The following is a 20,483-nucleotide window of genomic DNA, read 5'->3' on the forward strand; positions in this document are numbered from 1 at the left end:
AAGGGGTTTCAGTCACAGAGAGGTCCCTTTCCCCATGGGCTCTTCCTGATCCTCTCCCATAGAGATGCAGGGAGTGGGCATTCTGTGCTCAGAGACACTGCTTTGCCACCCTCCCCCAACCAGGCACCCCAGGAAGCCTCTCTTTCTCTCTCTCCTCCCCAGTTAAAGGACAAATGGAGGGAGCTGCCCCCAAACACATTTCAAGTCCCTCTTGGCTGGAGCTTGAACAGCTGCAACTGCTAGTTCTTAAAGGTTACAGAGTGGGGAGCAGGGAGTTGTCGCCCTTCCAATGTTGCCGAAATGCAACTCCCAGCTCCCTCTCTGGCTGCTAAGGCTGATGGGAGTTTAACTCCAAGAAAGCCTGGCGGGTCATGGGCTCATCACCCATCTCCAGTGAGCCTCTGCATCTTGCGCTGTCAGCCCCTCCCCCAGCATTGCCCTTTCCAGGCCAGGAGGTGGCGAGGCCTCTGGGCACCCTTCCAGGCACCCACCAATGTAGTTCAAGATAAATCCCTGCCCTTTTCCAAAGATAAGCCCAGCCGGGTCCGAGTGGAACTGGATGGTCAAGTCTGGCGTGGAGGAGTAGAGTTTCTGAGGCCCACTGCTGCCCAGGTAGTGTCCCAAGATGTGGGTGCTGACGTCGTCTCCATCATAGACAGTGAGGATATCGCTGTTGCTCAGGTTCAGACTGTGCCGGGGGACGGGGAATGGGCAGGCAGAGAAAGAGAGGGTCACCGTGAGAGGAGTCCTTCTGGATCATCTGGTCTGGGCTCCAACCTCCTTCCCACAGTGGCCAAGAAGCTTCCTCCAGGCTGCCCACAAAGCAGGACATCAAGCATTTGCCTCTGATAAACCAATATTCAATATTGCCTCTGAACTTGGAAACTCCATGATCTGCTGCCATAGGAAGGAGCAGGAGGAGTGGCTGCTAGACGTCCCTGCGGTGAATGTGTCTCAGCAACAGCAAGAACACCAAAGGAGCCGTGCAGGATCAGGCTCAAAGCCTCTCTGGCCCAGCATCCTGCTTCCCACATAGGCCAGTCCAATGCTTTCAGGAAGTGTGCAGGCTGAGCATGAAGGAAGTAGCTCTCCTTTGCTGTTACTCAGCCCTTCTGGATCAGACCAAAGGCTCATCTAGAGGTATATTTTGGAACATGCCCTATTCTTTTGATCATAATTGGTCTTAACTAGTTTTAATATTGTATTTTTGAGTTGTTGTTACCCACTCAGGGACCTCAAAATGGAGAGGTGGAGAAGAAATCTAATCTTGTTGTCTGTGTGCTTGCTTGATCTGCGTAGCTCAGTTGGTAGAGCATGAGACTCTTATAGTGTTTGATGTTGTAACTGTGTTTTTACTATTTTTGTTGGGAGCTGCCAAGAGTGGCTGGGGCAACCCTGTCAGATGGGTGGCTTATAAATAATAGAAATTAATAAAAACAACAACCACCACCACCACCCAAGGGATGCAGGTTCAAGCCCCAAGCTGGGCAAAAAGATTCCTGCGTTGCAGGGAGTTCGACTAGATGACACTTGTGGTCCCTTACAACTCTACAGTTCTATGATTTAGACATCTTAAGATACTGTAATCAAATTTCAGATGAAGAAGCAAATTTTCTTCTATTTTTCGAACCCAGGATGGTGGAACAAACTTGTCAGAACAGGGGTTTTCTCTGTCTTGACCTTAGACTGTTTCTGGACTTTGCTTCTTGAGTTGCCCCTGTGTTTTTACTATGGAATTCCTTTTTGGATTGCCCTGAGTGTGGACTTGGGGCAGCTGGGTCCCACAAGCAGGAGTGAAGGCCACCAACTTGGATGGCTTTAAAGGAGGATTAGAGAAATTAATGTGCCTAAGGCAGTCAATGGCTACTAGTCACAATAGCTATGTTCTGCCTTAACGGTTCAGAATGTGCCTCTGAATGTGCAAGTAGTGTGGGGTGGGGGGAGCACTGCTGTTGCTCTGGGGTCCTTCTTGCAGGATTCCTGTGGGGAACTGGTTGGGAAGATGATGATCGAGATGGGCCCTCGGCCTGATCCAACAGGCTCTTCTGCTGCTCTTAGCAGGCTGCTGTTTATGTCTGGATGCCATTTTCAACCAAGGTGGTGGACGGAATATTTTAAAACTGCACTGTTTTTAAAATTTTGGTTTTCTTAGAGTTCCTGGGCAATGCTAGAAACTGCCAGTACTTTGTATGTTGACATTGGAAAGCAGATGTCAAGGTTGAGCCCTGCTGTACATGAAGCCTGGAAATCAAGTGCTGCAGTTTCCCAGAACAACTCAAAAGTTTGCCCAGACCTGTTTCGATCAGAGGCAGAAGTGGGATGCACATCCAGATCACTAGGAGAAGTTGCTTTTACAAGCCCCCTTGGCCCCCTGAGCTAGTTTACCTTAGTGGTAGACAAGCAGGAAAGAACCAAGCCAAGTAGGCATGACTTGCAAAGTGATGAAATCCAAAATGCAAAGCAAGACCGTTCCCCAAGGGCATGGGAAAATAAAACTCGGATGTTCCTGTGCCTTTAAAAGAAGTCAAATGCAAATGGATTACAATTATCAAATAAATAAGTATGTATTCTGTTGTTTTGTTCTTGTACTATGTTTTAAACTTCATGGATCCATCCCCTTCATGGATCACTGTGATCCATCCCCTTCATGGATCACTGCCTTGCTGTGGCGAAGGGGCTTGAATAGCTCAGAGTAGCTATGAACTATGCCGAGCAGGGCACCCAAGATGGACAGGTCATAGTGGAGAGTTTTGACCAAACGTGATCCACCTGGAGGAGGAACCGGCAAACCACTCCAGTATCCCTGCCAAGAAAACTCCATGGACAAACACAACAGGCACCAAAAAGTTATGACGCTGGAAGATGAACCCCTCAGGTCGGAAGGCGTTCAACATGCTACTGAGGAAGAGTGGAGGACAAGTACAAGTAGATTCAGAGCTGATGAAGTGGCTGGGCCAAAGCCGGAAGGACGCTCAGTTGCGGATATGCCTGGAAGCAAAAGGAAAGTCCAATGCTGTAAAGAAAAATATTGCATAGGAACCTGGAATGTAAGAACCATGAACATTGGCAAGTTGGATTTGGTCAAAAATGAGATGGCAAGAATAAATATTGACATCCTGGGCATCGGTGAACTAAAATGGACGGGAATGGGCGAATTCAGTTCGGATGACCATCATATCTACTACTGTGGGCAAGAAACCCATAAAAGAAATGGAGTGGCCCTCATAGTCAACAAAAGAGTGGTGAAAGCTGTACTGGGATGCAATCTCAAAAATGATAGAATGATCTTGATACGGATCCAAGGCAGACCTTTTAACATCACAGTAATCCAAGTTTATGCACCAACCACTGGTGCTGAAGAAACTGAAATTGACCAATTCTATGAAGACTTACAACACCTTATAGAAGTGACACCAAAGAAGGATGTTCTTCTCATTATAGGGGATTGGAATGCTAAAGTAGGGAATCAAGAGATAAAAGGAACAACTGGCAAGTTTGGCCTTGGAGATCAAAATGAAGCAGGGCAAAGGCTAATAGAGTTCTGCCAAGAGAACAAGCTGGTCATCACAAACACACTTTTCCAACAACACAAGAGACGACTCTACACATGGACATCACCAGATGGGCAGCATCGAAATCAGATTGATTATATTCTCTGCAGCCAAAAATGGAGAAGCTCTATACAGCCAGCAAAAACAAGACTTGGAGATGACTGTGGCTCAGATCATCAGCTTCTTACAGCAAAATTCAAGCTTAAACTGAAGAAAGTAGGAAAAATCACTGTGCTGGTAAGATACAATCTAAATCAAATCCCTTATGAATACACAGTGGAAGTGAGGAACAGGTATAAGGATTTAGATTTGCTGGACAGAGTGCCTGAAGAACTATGGATGGAGGCTCGCAACATTATACAGGAGGCAGCAAAGAAAACCATCCCAATGAAAAGGAAATGCAAGAAAGCAAATGTGGCTGTCCATCGAGGCCTTACAAATAGCAGAGGAGAGAAGGCAAGCAAAAAGCGAGGGAGATAGTGAAAGATACAGGAAATTGAATGCAGATTTCCAAAAAATAGCAAGGAGAGACAAGAAGGCCTTCTTAAACGAGCAATGCAAAGAAATAGAGGAAAACAACAGAATGGGAAGAACCAGAGATCTGTTCAAGAAAATCGGAAATATGAAAGGAAGATCAGTCTACATCCCAATCCCAAAGAAGGGCAGTGCCAAAGAATGCTCCAACTACCCCACAATTGCACTAATTTTACACGCTAGCAAGGTTATGCTTAAAATTCTACAAGGAAGGCTTAAGCAGTATGTGGACTGAGAACTCCCAGAAATGCAAGCTGGATTTAGAAGAGGCAGAGGAACCAGATACCAAATTGCAAACATGCGCTGGATTATGGAGAAAGCTAGAGAGTTCCAGAAAGACATCTACTTCTGCTTCATTGACTATGCAAAAGCCTTTGACTGTGTCGACCACAGCAAACTATGGCAAGTTCTTAAAGAAATGGGAGTGCCTGATCACCTCATCTGTCTCCTGAGAAATCTCTATGTGGGACAAGAAGCTACAGTTAGAACTGGATATGGAACAACTGATTGGTTCAAAATTGGGAAAAGAGTATGACAAGGCTGGATATTGTCTCTCTGCTTATTTAACTTATATGCAGAATTCATCATGCGGAAGGCTGGGCTGGATGAATCCCTAGCCGGAATTAAGATTGCTGGAAGAAATATCAACAACCTCAGATATGCAGATGACACAACCTTGATGGCAGAAAGTGAGGAGGAGTTAAAGAAGCTCTTAATGAGGGTGAGAGAGGAGTGTGCAAAATATGGTCTGAAGCTCAACATCAAAAAACAAAAACAAAGATCATGGCCACTGGTCCCATCACCTCCTGGCAAATAGAAGGGGAAGAAATGGAGGCAGTGAGAGATTTTACTTTCTTGGGCTCCATGATCACTGCAGATGGTGATAGCAGCCACGAAATTAAAAGACGCCTGCTTCTTGGGAGAAGGGCAATGACAGGCCTAGACAGCATCTTGAGAAGTAGAGACATCACCTTGCCAACAAAGGTCCGTATAGTAAAAGCTATGGTTTTCCCAGTAGTGATGTATGGAAGTGAGAGCTGGACCATAAAGAAGGCTGATCGCCGAAGAATTGATGCTTTTGAATTATGGTGCTGGAGGAGACTCTTGAGAGTCCCATGGACTGCAAGAAGATCAAACCGATCCATTCTTAAGGAAATCAGCCCTGTGTGCTCACTGGAAGGACAGATTGTGAAGCTGAGGCTCCAATACTTTGGCCACCTCATGAGAAGAGAAGACTCCCTGGAAAAGACCCTGATGTTGGGAAAGATTGAGGGCACAAGGAGAAGGGGACGACAGAGGACGAGATGGTTGGATGGTGTTCTCGAAGCTATCAGCATGAGTTTGACTAAACTGCAGAAGGCAGTGGAAGACAGAAGTGCCTGGTGTGCTCTGGTCCATGGGGTCACGAAGAGTTGGACATAAGTAAACGACTAAACAACAAATGTTTTAAAAACATATATTTAATTTACAGGAAAATCAAGTTGTTACAATGTGGTATGATGAACATATGTCCAAAGAAACCAATAAAAAAGAACAGCAAAAAAGAAGAAGAAAGAACAGGAGCGGCAGGCAAAGCTCATGGCATGAAGATCAGTGAATCTCTGCATGGCAAGCAGACAGGGGACAATATCAGAAACTGGTAACCCCTCACTGGTCTCACTTCTAAATTCAACACAGTAGCAGAGCTTCTATTGGCCAGCAGAGGGTGCTGCTCTTCAGTAAATTCAAACTTTCCCCTTCAACTCAGAGTTGATGGCAAATATTTGGGCGTGAGGGCAGGTGGAGTCAAGGAGAAACACCAGTCTGCTAGCCAGCCAGAAAAGAGCCCCGCCATGTTCTTGTGTCTTTATTGGTAGGAATCAGCAGCAGCCCAAAGCATTCACAGTTATCACCATCTGCTAATGTCTGCACACTAAATTGTGACTTCCAGAACACCACCGGGTTCTCAGTTCTGTTTAATAATTTTAAGGTCCTGATGCTGGTGGCAGGAGATGGGTGAAGGAGAGATGCAGAAGCTGCAATAAAAAGTCCCTGGAGGGAGCAATGGGAAGGGCTAGCAGAGCACCATCTAAGACATGGGTAGGCAAAGGGGTGTCCTCCAGATGTTGCTGGATTAAAGGTAAAGGTAAAGGTACCCCTGCCCGTACGGGCCAGTCTTGCCAGACTCTGGGGTTGTGCGCCCATCTCACTCAAGAGGCCAGGGGCCAGCGCTGTCCGAAGACACTTCCGGGTCACGTGGCCAGCATGACATCGCTGCTCTGGCGAGCCAGAGCTGCACACGGAAACGCCGTTTACCTTCCCGCTAGAAAGCGGTCCCTATTTATCTATTTGCACCCAAGGGTGCTTTCGAACTGTTAGGTTGGCAGGTGCTGGGACCGAGCAGCGGGAGCGCACCCCGCCGCAGGGATTCGAACCGCCGACCTTTTGATCGGCAAGCCCTAGGCGCTGAGGCTTTAACCCACAGCGCCACCCGCGTCCCGTTGCTGGATTACAACTCCCATAATCCCTGGTGCCACTGGGCTGATGAGAATAGGAATCCCAAGAACATTTGGAGAGCACCATGTTGCCTACCCTTGGTCTAAGATGTAAATTGCACCAAACCGTGCTGGTCCACAACAGGAGAGAGAGCACTTGGAAGTCACCTGTTGTGAAGATCTCAAAATATCCCAAGGGCTGCCACATGGAAGATGGAGCAAGCCTGTTTTCTGCTGTTCCAGAAGGGAAAACTGGAACCAATGGATTCATATGATAAGAAAGGAGGTTCTGATGCAACATTAGGAATAACATTCTGGTGGTAAGAGGTGCTCGACTGTGGAACAGGCTCCCTTGGAAGCTTCCTCATTGGGTGGGCATCTGTCAGAGAGTCTTTAGCTGTGATTCCTGAATTTCAGGGGGTTGAACTAGATGACATTTGGGGTACCTTCCAACTCTACAAGTCTATGATTCTGTCTCCCTTGCATGGAATTCTGCCTTGCTCAGATCTGCCCCCACTCCTTGCCTCAGCCCATACAGCTGCTGAGGCTCCCTCCTCATCCTTGGCTGTGTGCCAGCATAGCTGGGAATTTGATTAAAGTTCTTCTTGGAAGCCACTTGGATAATCCCACTGGAAAGCTGACATTTTATAGTAAATCGTGGCTTCCTGTCTAAAGACTGTTTTCCTGGTGACATTTATGCCTGGTAACACACAGTCCCTTCTTTTCTCCTAAGAGCTGAGGAGAGCACAACTCTAATGGGTTCACACTGGAACATGTCCAGAGGAGGGCAACCAAAATGGTCAAAGGCCTGGAAACGATGCCTTATGAGGAACGGCTAAGGGAGCTGGGCATGTTTAGCCTGGAGAAGAGGAGGTTAAGGGGTGATATGATAGCCATGTTCAAATATATAAAAGGATGTCACATAGAGGAGGGAGAAAGGTTGTTTTCTGCTGCTCCAGAGAAGCGGACACGGAGCAATGGATCCAAACTACAAGAAAGAAAATTCCACCTAAACATTAGGAAGAACCTCCTGACAGTAAGAGCTGTTCGACAGTGGAATTTGCTGCCAAGGAGTGTGGTGGAGTCTCCTTCTTTGGAGGTCTTTAAGCAGAGGCTTGACAACCATATGTCAGGAGTGCTCTGATGGTGTTTCCTGCTTGGCAGGGGGTTGGACTCGATGGCCCTTGTGGTCTCTTCCGACTCCATGATTCTATGATTCACACAGAGAGCAAAAACCTTCTGATTCTGAGGACTGCTCCAAATACGACGAACAGACACTGCAGACTGGAAAAGGACCTACCCTGGATTAGAAGGCTGACCAAAGATTTGGAGAGGGAAGGGTGGGTGGGATCTTCCTTCAAGATTCCTTCAAGGGTGGATGTAAATTGCCCTCTTCTTATTCTCAAATCACAGGTCAGACAGAAAGGGTCGTGCTACTGCTACCCACACACCTGCCAACCACTACTGTTTGTGACCTGCAGAGCTGTGAAATCCAAAACCCCAAAGCTAGCAACTGGCATGTCATTGGCCCAAAGTGCAACGCAAGAGGGCACCCTTGCAGGGGTGAGTCATGGGACCTGCTGTCCTCTGACTGGAGCTGGCAGCCACCATTTAGATGTGGTTGCCAGGCTGTTGTAGCAGTTGCAGCCTCTTCAGAAGCAGCAGCTGGTTCAGAGGATGGGCCCTATATTGCATGTTAAATAAGCATAAGGTCTGCAGTCTTGAACTGGAAAGCCCCTTTGGTCCCCTTGAAATCTCCAGGTGCTGCTTCCAGAGGTGGAAAGCCTGCAGCTCACACTTGCAAGTGTAGATTTACAACAGGGGTTTGAAGGAGGTAGAAGCTCAGAGGCAGATGAGGGGGAAAACTGGGAAATCACGGGAGAGACAGAGAAGAAGAAGAAGAAGAAGAAGAAGAAGAAGAAGAAGAAGAAGAAGAAGAAGAAGAAGAAGAAGAAGAAGAGGAGGAGGAGTTTGGATTTGATATCCCGCTTTATCACTACCCTAAGGAGTCTCAAAGTGGCTAACATTCTCCTTTCCCTTCCTCCTCCACAACAAACACACTGTGAGGTGAGTGGGACTGAGAGACTTCACAGAAGTGTGACTGGCCCAAGGTCACCCAGAGGCTGCATGTGGAGGAGCGGAGACGCGAACCCGGTTCCCCAGATTATGAGTCTACCGCTCTTAACTACTACACCACACTGGCTCTCTGAGCATGCACATCCTTCTGACATGCTGTCATTAGAAAGCATTCCAGGCCCTCCATCACCAAGAACCCTGTGAGCCTTAAAAGTAGGAGAGCAAAGAGCTCAAAGACAGAGGGCACATAGCAGCACCTGTAGAGGAGACGATGACCAATGAGGAAGTGGGAAAGAAGGAGGGGTGGAGATTCACTTGGGACAATGCCATTATCCAAGAGGCTGGGGTCCATAGCCTCTCTGTGTAAAGATTAAAATAAAAAAGGACTGCAAGGAACTTTTCCTTGTCTTTATTGTTGACAGCATCCTGACAGTGGCATGTACAGCATGTGAGCATTCAACATTAAATGTGCTTAGATGCTTGAGATGCTTTGAAATGTTTTCAGCTGGTTTTAAATGTTTTTAGTGTCATAGAAATTATAGAAAAAATAGAATTAAAATTTGAAATGTCTGTGAGAAAGGCTGAACAAGTGAAGCTTGGAAAGTGAAGGTTGTGATTGTGGGAGAAGCTTCTGAGAAGGACAGAAGGAGACACATGCAGGAGCTGTTTCTATGACTGTTGAGGGCAAAGGAAGGAGGGAAAGATAAGAAAGTTGTGATGCCTTGTGATTAAACCAGTATACGCTGGAAGATGGAAGTCCTGCCATAGAACTGCCGCTTTGCTTCCCTTTGCTTGTAAGTGTATACATGTTTGTGCCTTTGCTATATTTGTGTTGCCACCTCTCAACTCCTTGCTGGCTGAGGTTGTGCTACACTGGCCTTGCAACACCTAAATAAATGTCCTGCTTGACTGACAATTGGACTCTGGCCACCCACAATTCAGGAGCAGCCACTGAAAGGGCTCCCCTGGGTCATTCCTAGCTGTGCCTCTGGTTTGAATGGGACCAAGATGGGACCAGAGAGAGAAGATGCTCACCTGAGGATCTCAGCATATGGCAAAGCCATCTGTCAGGTAGCCTGGGCCTGAGCATCCCCATCCATTGTGTGGAGGATGCTCTATAGGGTCTGAGCAGCAGGTTTTGCTGCATCACAGAGAATGTCTGCTTAGTTATTAAAAAGTCTTTATCCCTTTCCTTTCCTTGTCTGCTTGCCTTTATCATATAGAACTGTAAGGTCAGAAGGGATCCCGGGGGTATCTAGTCCAACTGCACTTTCACCAAGGAACTGGCTAGAGATAATTTACTTTATTATTTACTAAACAATATTTATATATTGCTCAACTGTAGGAAAAGCCTTTAAGTGGTTTACAAAAATATAATATAAAATATCAACATGTCAAAAGCAAGTATTTAAAAATATTCAAAAGATAAGGGCAGTGGTTAAAATCAGTGCAGCTTTGAAAGGTCCATTCTGCCATTTTGACTCAAAATGATATCCAGTTATATCCAAACAGACATGCAAGCCTGCTCCTTGATCTTGAGAGCCACCAAGCAAAATCTGGTCATGATCTCTTAAGAAGTGTGCAAATGCATAGTGAACAAGCAACTTTTCAAAATATTGTGTGTGTGTGTCAGCCTGTATGGTGAGTCCCTTCAATGGAGCAATGCACACAGCCGAGAGAGGCACAGTCCAACAAGTAGGAAAACTACTCACAACTGGATGTCCAGGAAAATGCGCTTGTCCTCTCCGACGTGCACCCTCCAGACACAGTCCTCGCCCTCGGCATAGGGCTCCGGCCAGTTGGGGGAAAGGATCACCCCTGCCCCGGTGGAGAGCTCCCCTCCGCACATTGCTGTAACATCAAGAGAGGCCAGCGTTAAATGGCCAGGATGCAGCTCATAGCCACTTGGGAAGGCCAGATCTCTGCTGTCGTTTGCTAAGGAGTTGCACATGGAGTCTGCTCAGCCTCTGCTGAGGATGAGATCTGCTCCTGGGGAACCAAAAGGTGGTGGCAGGCCTTGGCGGGAGGCTGCTTTGAGGTGGCTTGCTCTGGGCAGAGGACAGAAAGGCCATCTGAGAGCAGCACAAGAAGCAGAGGAGGTGCTGGACTGAGACCTGGGAGACCAGAGTACTAGTGCCCTCTCAGCCAGTCTCAGCCTTACCTACCTCATAGAGTTGTTATGAGGATAAAATGGGAAGAAAGAAAACCATGGATACATTGGCTAGGGTACAAATAATATCACCAACTCTCCAATCCCTGTAGTTTTGTATGTTATTATTATTATGCAAATTGTAAGGAGAAGGGTGAATCTATACATGACACACATATTGCACAGCAGCTGCCCACCCTGGTGGTTGGTCCTTCTGGTCTGGTGGGTGGGAAAGGGGCCCAAGAGTGGCGGCTAGCTGACCCATGTTGGCTGTTCAGTTGACTTTATGCCATTTTTAGTTTATCACATGTTCATTATTGTACCCTACCCTGAGATCTACTGTGATGAAGACTAGGCTATAAATATGCCTAGCAAACATGCAGAAATAACAAAGGCAAGGACTCCCTGTGTGAATGGCCCCCTGCAATCATTGTTATGCCCATTTTCATCCTGGTACAAAACAACAGAAAGAAAGAAAGAAAGAAAGAAAGAAAGAAAGAAAGAAAGAAAGAAAGAAAGAAAGAAAGAAAGAAAGAAAGAAAGAAAGAAGACTTGTGTGTACGCATGCGTGTGTGAAAAAACATCCCCCCAGAACAGGTGAGTTGAAGCCCTGCGGTACAGAGGTCTTCCCGCTCCTTCCTCTCACCTCTGCACAGTGGCTCAGTGTCATTCCAGTAGGGCTCCCTGATGTTGATGCACTCAATGATGGCTGGTCCTTGCTCCAGAGAGTGGCCAGGTTCACAGGTGAACTCCACAATGGTCCCAAGGTTGTAGGTGGGATCAGAGGCGGTGAAGTTCCCATTCTGGATGTACGGCTCATAGCAGTGACCTTTCTCAAAAGCTTGAAGGGGAACAGAAGGACAGCCATTGTTTGCATGCACAACCCCCCCACCTCCTCCCTCTGCCAGACTGGGCCCTCCTCTGATTGGATCAGGCCTTCCCTTCTGTATTCTAGACAGAGAGAAAGAGGAAAAGAGGAATAATGAGAGGCAGAGAGGCAGGAAGCACAACAAAGAAGGACTAGGAACTTGTAAGAACACGACAAGAGCCTGGTGGATCAGCCCAAGGGCCCACCTAGTCCAGCATCCTGTTCTCACAGGGGCCAACCAGATGCCCTTTATGGGTAGCCCCAAAGCAGGAGCTGGGCACAGCTGCCACTCTCCCCTCATGAAACTTCCATCAACTGGCATTCAGAAGCATCCTCTGAGTTCCAGTGTTATCTGAGAGGGAGAAAAACACAGAGTCGTGGAAAGAAGCTTATATTACACTTATACCGAAAATAGAGTCTGAGAAGACACAGCTTAAGAACTATTGCCCCATATCTCTGCTTAACGTGGATTACAAATTTTTTGCTGAAATTATGGCTAAAAGATTAAAAAAGGTATTGGTAGAAGAAATTCATAAAGATCAAGCGGGCTTCCTCCCAGGGAGGCATTTGTCAGATAATACAAGGAATATAATTAATATTTTAGAAAAATTACAAGTGAATATTAATACTAAAGCAGTTTTGATATTTGTGGATGCGGAGAAAGCCTTTGATACAGGGAATGGGGGTAGGCCAAGGTTTTGAAAACGGTATAGGTGCAATTTATTCAGAACAAAAAGCAAAATTAATTGTGAACAATGTAATTTCAGAAGAATTTAAGATTGAGAAAGGAACACGACAGGGCTGCCCAATTTCCCCATTGTTTTTTATATCGGTACTGGAGGTTCTGCTCAATACAGTACAAATTGAAAGCATTCGCTGATGACTTGGTCTTAACATTACAGGAGCCAGAACCCAGTACTAAAAGAGTATTACAATTAATTCAAGAATTTGGTCAGGTTGCGGGTTTTAAGTTGAACAAGTTGAAAACTAAGGTGTTAGAGAAAAACCTAACAGTGACTGAGAAAAAACAAAAAAAATTCCTTCCAGTAGCACCTTAAAGACCAACTAAGTTAGTTCTTGGTATGAGCTTTCATGTGCATGTGTGCATGCACACGAAAGCTCATACCAAGAACTAACTTAGTTGGTCTTTAAGGTGCTACTGGAAGGATTTTTTTTGTTTTGACTATGGCAGACCAACACGGCTACCTATCTGTAACAGTGACTGAGAAAGAGAGGTTTCAGAAGGAGACAGGATTAACATTGGTTAAGAAAGTGAAGTACCTGGGGGTTAACATGACTGCCAAGAATGTGAATTTATTCAAAGATAATTATGAAAAATGTTGGATGGAAGTGAAAAGGGATCTAGAAATATGGTCAAATTTGAAGTTATCATTGTTAGGCCGAATTGCTGCGATAAAGATGAATGTATTGCCAAGGATGTTGTACTTGTTTCAAACATTGCAAATTTTGGACAAGATGGACTGTTTCAAGAAGTGGCAGAGAGACATTTCTAGATTTGTCTGGCAGGGCAAGAAACCTCGAATAAAATTTAAGATTTTAACTGACGCTAAAGAAAGAGGTGGATTTGCCCTACCAAACCTGAAGCTTTATTATGAATCAGCCGCTTTCCGCTGGCTGAGAGAATGGCTGCTTCTTGAGAACATGGACATTCTGGATCTGGAAGGTTTTAATAATGTTTTTGGGTGGCATGCATACTTGTGGTATGACAAGGTCAAAGCGCATAAATCATTTAAAAACCATATTGTCAGGAAAGCATTGTTTAATGTGTGGATAAGATATAAGGATTTGCTTGAAAACAAAACCCCAAGGTGGCTGTCACCAATGGATGCTTAGGCTCTGAAAAAACTCAATATGGAGGCAAATTGGCCGAAGTATTGGGAAATTTTGGAACAAGAAGGAGACAGATTAAAACTGCAGAGCTTTGACAAATTAAAAAACAAAGTACGAGACTGGCTTCATTATTATATAAGGGAGATATATAATTTGGATTAAAAAATTGGTTTCCAGGTGGAAAAATCAAAATTGGAAACAGAATTGTTAGAACCTAAAACTAAGAACTTGTCAAGAATGTATAACTTGCTGTTGAAATGAAACGGTGAAATCTGCTATGATTAAATGGGCACAGGATGTTGGACACAACATTATGTTTGCTGACTGGGAACAGTTATGGACCAAAGGTATGAAGTTTACGGCATGTAATGCCTTAAGAGAGAATATAATGAAAATGATTTACAGGTGGTACATGACTCCAGTCAAGCTTGCAAAAATTTATCACCTGCCCGATAATAAATGTTGGAAATGTAAAGAGATTGAAGTTACCTTTTTTCACCTTTGGTGGACATGCCCAAAGATTAAGACCTTTTGGGAGATGATTTATAATGAAATGAAAAAGGTATTTAAATATACCTTCCAGAGGAAACCAGAGGCCTTTCTCTTGGGCATGGTCGGCCAATTGGTGTTAAAAGAGGATAGAACTTTCTTTATGTACGCCACAACAGCAGGAAGAATACGTATCGCAAAGTACTGGAAAACACAAGATCTACCCACCCAGGAAGAATGGCAGATGAAGGTGATGGACTACATGGAACTGGCTGAGATGACTGGCAGAATCCGAGACCAAGGAGAAGAGTCGGTGGAAGAAGAGTGGAAGAAATTTAAAGTTTATCTACAGAAACATTGTAAAATTAAGGAATGTTAGAAAGATGTTGGAATAAAACTACTGTATGTGGTTTTAGCAGAAAAGATATAAAGGATTAAGTAAAAATGATTTGATGAAAGAAGAGAAATTAAATTACAGTATATTAAGATGGAAAGGATTTGCTGAAATATCTAACTGAACTAGAATACAGAAATGGGAGGTGTGAGGAGGTCAAGGAAGTAAGTGAATGAAAGCAAGTAAAGGGTTTTTATGTACTGTTTTCTTTTATGTATTGTTTTTGTATTTTTTTATTGTATTGTCTGTTTTTTACTTATATTTTTTCTCCATTTGTTTTTTCTTGTTTTTCTGTAACCTTTTTTTTAATATATATATATATATATATATATATATATATATATATATATAGGTTACAGAAAAACATATATATTATATATATTATATATATATATATATATATATAATATATATATATATATATATATATGCTTTCGTAGATTTTCACGGGTACAGGAATGCAGGTTTTGGTGTCCTCGGGTGTCTTCCCGTGTAAAAGTTGGGGTGTCTAGGCGACGTTTCGACGAGGTCTCACTCGTCATCTTCAAGATCTTGAAGATGACGAGTGAGACCTCGTCGAAACGTCGCCTAGACACCCCAACTTTTACACGGGAAGACACCCGAGGACACCAAAACCTGCATTCCTGTACCCGTGAAAATCTACGAAAGCAAATATCTCACCTCTACGGGGAGGAAACCTTCCAGCTGAAGATGACGAGTGAGACCTCGTCGAAACGTCGCCTAGACACCCCAACTTTTACACGGGAAGACACCCGAGGACACCAAAACCTGCATATATATATATATATATATATATATATATATATATATATATATATAATCTATATATATTATATATTTATATAATATAATATATATATATATATATAAACTTTCCTCAGCCCACCCATTCCAGGCCAGGCATAATTTTATCGGCTTCTATCCTATCACCTCTTGTGGGGGTGACATGGAGCCAGTGCCTGAGGGTGAAGGAGAGGGGCTTGGCAGGTGGTTCTCAGTTTACCAGAAGAGGTAAGTTTCTGGAGCCTGTCTTCTCCACTGCCCATCCACCTGCTTTTCATTGCTGTTTTGCCCTCTTTGCTCCTTCTTGCCCCTCTGGTTTCTTTCTTTCTGTTTCTCTTTTGAGATCATGTAATGAGCAGCTAGGCTGCATTTTGACATGCCAGATTGAAAGAGCAGAAGTCCTTGCAAGTGTTGGCGGCGGAGGGGGCTGGAGAGAACTGCTTCCCCTTTAAATCTCCCCAGAAAGAGGCTGATCCATCTTTACTTCCCTGGGGAATGAGCTATTTTTTCTGTTCTATCCTAATTAAAATGAAGAGCTGGGATGCTCAGCCAGAGGCCTGCCTGGCCAAGAGTGAGCGCTGGGACCACAGACAGCATACATCCCTCAGAGCTACGTCTCCCTTGTTGCTTTCATCAAGGGAGCTGGGTGGGACTGATGCAGAAAACAGAAGAAAGGGTTTGAACTGCAACTGTGCAAAGGATTTAGGTCCCCAGTTAAGGAAGGAAGCCTATTTCTTCCTCACCTTCTTAGGAAGATCAAGAATTAAAGCCCCAGACCTCCCACCCAATCAGCTGCAATGTAGAATCTTGAAAGGCCTCCCTGGGGTGCTCTGTCCTTGTGTATGGCATGATGCTTTGCTGTCTCCCCTCTCATACAGATTCTCCAATGTGTACATTTAGTTTTAGAGTAGCAAGTGCATTCCCCCCTTCTTGGAAAGGCACATCCTAGCAAGAGGGGCAGCTTTGGACTGTTAAAAACTGGAGGAATCTGGTGTCACTTCCTCGTCCCTAGATTTGTAGCTTGCTATCGCCATTCCCTGTATTTCCAATTTCAGTCTTAGAGCGCCATGACTTTTTGCACCATCCATACAAGAGAAGGAACTATCAGTGGAACTGGAACCAGCCCCAAGGTTTGCATAGGTAAAAAAAAAAAGATTTGAGAGTAAGACAGCAGATTTGGTGGGGGCGGGGGAGGGTAAGGTTTCAAAACAGCCCAGTGAGGACTATGCATATTAGTGTCCACAGGAGGCTGATTCAGGGAAGGGGCAGAAAGCCAGAGCAGGGGCGGGGGGGGGCGGGGGCGGCAGAGAATCCTGAACATCTGCACTTGCTGCAGGTCCAGGGGCATAACCAGGATTTTTGTTTGGGGACAGGGCTTTTGTTAGGGGAGCAGAAACAAGCTTTCTGCAGTATGATTGGTCAGTTAAGTATTTTTATTTATTTACTTAATGGGGGGGCAGCTGCCCGCCCCCTCCCCCTTTGGCTACACCCATGTGCAGGTCCAGCTTGTTCAAATAACAAAGGATGAACGTAGACCACCTTTCTGAGAACTCTTCTTTCTGTCAGCTATCTCTGATTGGCATGAAGCAAGGGAATCTGGCTGTCACTAAAGGTTTAAAACAATATTTGTCCTTTCATACTTGAGGGATATGTTACATTTCTGGTGCTTGCATGTGAGAATCCATGTCACTCTAATTGATTTAGGGCTTTGCTTTGTCAGGATGCCTTTTGTGTGAGCAGGGAGGAATAATGAGAGGACTAAATGCAATCTTAATCATAACTGAACAGGATAGCAAAGAACAAAGCATCATCCTCTACCCAAACAAATGATTTTTTTTAAAAAAAGATGACTTAAATCTGCTCTACTGGTCAGTTTCTATATCTCACTTGTTCCCTGTTTCTGAGCGAAGCCTCCTTCCTTGCAGCTCCAGAACATTTTCTCCCTTCTAAAGCATTTGCATCCAGCAGTGTTTGATCTGCCTTGAGTATTTCAGCTCCAGGTTGCAAAATACCTGCTGGAGAACAAGCGGTAACATCACACGCTGTGTTGGCAAGCGGTGTATTAATAAGGACTGAGCTGGGATGATACGGAGATTGTGCAAAGACAGTGGAGTGTAGCAAGACAGATCCACAAATACAGAAGAACACATTTTCATGCCAGGGGCTGCGGATTGCCTGACAAAGATGCAAAGAGAGTCGTGACTGCAACCCTGAGTCTTTTTTCTTTAAAAAATCCCTCCTGACGCAAAGCCAGCACAGATTCCCCATCCCCCGAAAGTTCCTTGTACACTGCCCAGAAACACCGCCCTGCCTCAGGTCTTGTTGTGGGCTTCTCCAGGGGCACCTGTTTGGCCACTGCCGGGACCATGGCTTTGGACTGATCCAGCAGCCAGATCTCCATCTGCTCTTCATTCCCTGGTGAGGAGCTGGAATCAAGGATATTTCTCTGCCTGGAAGGCCATTTCAAAATAATCCCTGACACCACCAATGTGACTGGAGACAAAGAGATACAGAAGCCTATGTAGCTGCTTTAGATAATGCACTTGTCTTTTATAATCTTATTTGGCTTTTCAAGCTTGCAACGGGATCCACTCTTTGCATTCAGTTTTGCACACAGAATACCTGGGGGGGGGGGAGAACTGTTGTTCCCTACATTCTAGATTAGGAGCTGCCACTATGAGAGTGGATGATGCCCCCCTCTTCCTGACTCACACCACATTTCATGGCAATCTCCTGAGGTTTCCATGTCCAACTTGTGTCTCTGCATCCCTGCATCTACCCAGCTGTATTTATATTGCATATGCATTCCGGGTTGATGTTACAGGAATGAGAGGGTTGATGGTCCAAAATGCTCAACACTTCAACAGAAAAGTGGGACTTTGGGGGTTATCTAGCCCACCTCTCTGGCTCAATGTAGGATCTGCAACTATAGCTCTCCCCGACAGACAGCTGCCTTAGCCTCTAAGAACGTAAGAAGAGCCTGTTGGATCAGGCCAATGGCCCATCTAGTCCAGCATCCTGGTCACCCATGGGATGCCCCAAAGCAGCACCCAGGGACAAGAGCCCCTCCCCTCCTGTGGTTTTCAGCAATCACAATGCAGAAGCATTTCTGCCTGACTGTGGAGGCAGAGCAGAGCCCTCCTGGCTAGCAGTCCCTGATCACCGTCTCCATTCAGCAGTATAATTCTCTTTTAAAGCCATCCAAGCTGGAAGCCATCCCTGCCTCCTGGGGGAGCGAGTTCCAGAGCATCACTATGTGCCTCCCCCTTCAACACACACATACCTTCACTTGCCACTACCTCCCACCCCAAGTGCTCTCGTGCAGGCATGGAGTACACCTGGCCTTCCAGATGTGGTTGGACTCCAACTCCTCCGGCTTGTGCCTGCCGGCCATGTTGGTTCGGGCTGCAGGGAGTTGTCATCCAATCCCATCTGGAGAGCACAGATGTCCATTCCTCCTCTTTCCTGGTAGGGAAAGTGCCTCTGCCCTCTGGTCCTGCTGGTTGCCCTCTTCCACCCAGCCCAATAGCATCCTTGTTGAGCTAGGATCACTGGAACTGCCCACAAGACAGCTTTGGGGTGGTGGGCTGTTGTTGTTTCAGCCAGATTTTGTGGGGGCCCAGGCTTCACCCCTGCAGGGCCTTCCTTACTGCCAGACCAACTGAGCCTTGGCCCCTTTATAACTGGACAGGCGAACCAGCAGTTTTCCCGGCGCCTGGCAAGTGTTGCAGTGAAAATTGCTGATGCCCAATGAGGCCAACTCTCTCTGCTCTTGCCCGGGACATTACAATCAATGCCTGGATTAATTGCCTTAAGCTATCGTGATCTGCAGGACTGCTGCATTTCCATCATCATCAGAACCACAAGTGGGGAGGGAATCACCTTCGAAGCGGATGTTGAACGTAGGGATGGCGCTGGGGTCCTCCGAGGCAAAGTCGATGCGTAAGGTGGTGCCCTCGCTGATCACCCCCTCAAAGGGGACGCTGCCGCTCTGGTGGGAGTTGTAGAGCACGGCCGACTGGTTGCTGTCTCCGTTGTAGACCAGTATGCTGTGGGTGTGGGGGATGGGACGGGACAGGCACAGGGTCAGGAAGGCCAGATGGAAGGTCCAAGGGCTCCCTCCCAGAATCCTCTGCTGCCACCTGTCCCAGCTTGCCTAAGGCAATTGCTTGCTTTCTGGGAATTGTCCTTCTTTTGCCTTTGGGAAGAAGGAGTCTCCTAGGTGCAACTCTAAGAATATTTCCTAGACTCACCTTTAAAAATCTCCCCTCCCCCCAGCGCCATGTGCCCTCAATAATAACATTATGATGAAAGGAAAGATCAAAGTGCGGGACAGCAGACATGAAAGCAATGAGATCCAGCAGAGCTATAGCATCCCTGCACAGACACATCAAAGAGGAGGCAGGGATGTCTTCAACCAGTACACATTACCTGTTTGGTTTCCCTGGCCCTGCACCCCCCAACCCCCTCCTGTTAATGAAGCAATCATCTGAGCATGTGCAACAGCTGTCTCAAATGGAAACACCTCGTTGAACTGTGAAGTTTTCCATTTGGATGGGAGCTGATTTGAAGGGAAACCCATCAAACAGCTGCATTTTTCAAGAAACTACAGGATAGATATGGATTGTGGTTAACCTTGTGTGTATATATCTTCAAAAGCCAGTGGAGGGAGTCTGGGGGTTGCAGAGTAAGCAGCAATGTGTGCTCTTGTCGTGTGTGGGGAAGCATCATAGCTCAGTGGCAGAGTGTCTGTCTTGCAAGCAGAGGGTCCCCAGGTCAATCCCTGGCCATCTCCAGGAGCGGTTGTGCGAGAGCCCTTCCTGAAACCCTGGGGTACTGCTGCCTGCCACTGTTGACAATTTTAGGCTTGTGGGCCTGATAGACGGGCTTGGTATACAGCAGCCTCCTCTGTTCAGTCCAATGCTCTCTCTGTTTCTCTAGTTCACATTTGGTTCAGCTCCCACCTCCACACCTCCATTTTTTAAGAACAACTAAGAGCAGGGGATTACCATTAACAACTCTCTGTGAGCCCTTTTGCGACTCTCTCCATCCCATAATTTTCCTCTTGGTGAATTGTCCCACCCTGCTCATTCCTCTTGCCCCTGCTCCTGCATGAAGCCATTATTTTAGAAGGATTATACAAGCTGAAACTCTCTCTCCACCTATGTGTTTACTGCAGTCATAAACAGATGTTTTACTCTTGGATTTCACTACAGCTCATAAAGTTGCTTTATTGCCCATTACCAGACTGCATTTTCTAATGCTCCTTTAAACACAAGCGTCAGTTCCTTAA

General features: G+C 45.8%; 1 protein-coding gene across 1 annotated transcript in view; it reads right to left on the bottom strand.

Annotated features, from left to right (window-relative positions):
* The window catches only part of SEZ6L (seizure related 6 homolog like), a 141,162-nt gene continuing 120,679 nt past the window's right edge, over positions 1-20,483 (bottom strand). Inside the window, 4 exon segments of the mRNA XM_081892900.1 lie at positions 1-688; positions 10,348-10,486; positions 11,431-11,625; positions 19,073-19,239. Of these exon segments, the coding sequence (XP_081749026.1) occupies positions 370-688; positions 10,348-10,486; positions 11,431-11,625; positions 19,073-19,239 (820 nt within the window). The 3' untranslated portion in view covers positions 1-369.

Source organism: Podarcis melisellensis, assembly GCF_964234715.1.
Source record: "Podarcis melisellensis genome assembly, chromosome: 16".
In the NCBI taxonomy this organism is placed as follows: domain Eukaryota; kingdom Metazoa; phylum Chordata; class Lepidosauria; order Squamata; family Lacertidae; genus Podarcis; species Podarcis melisellensis.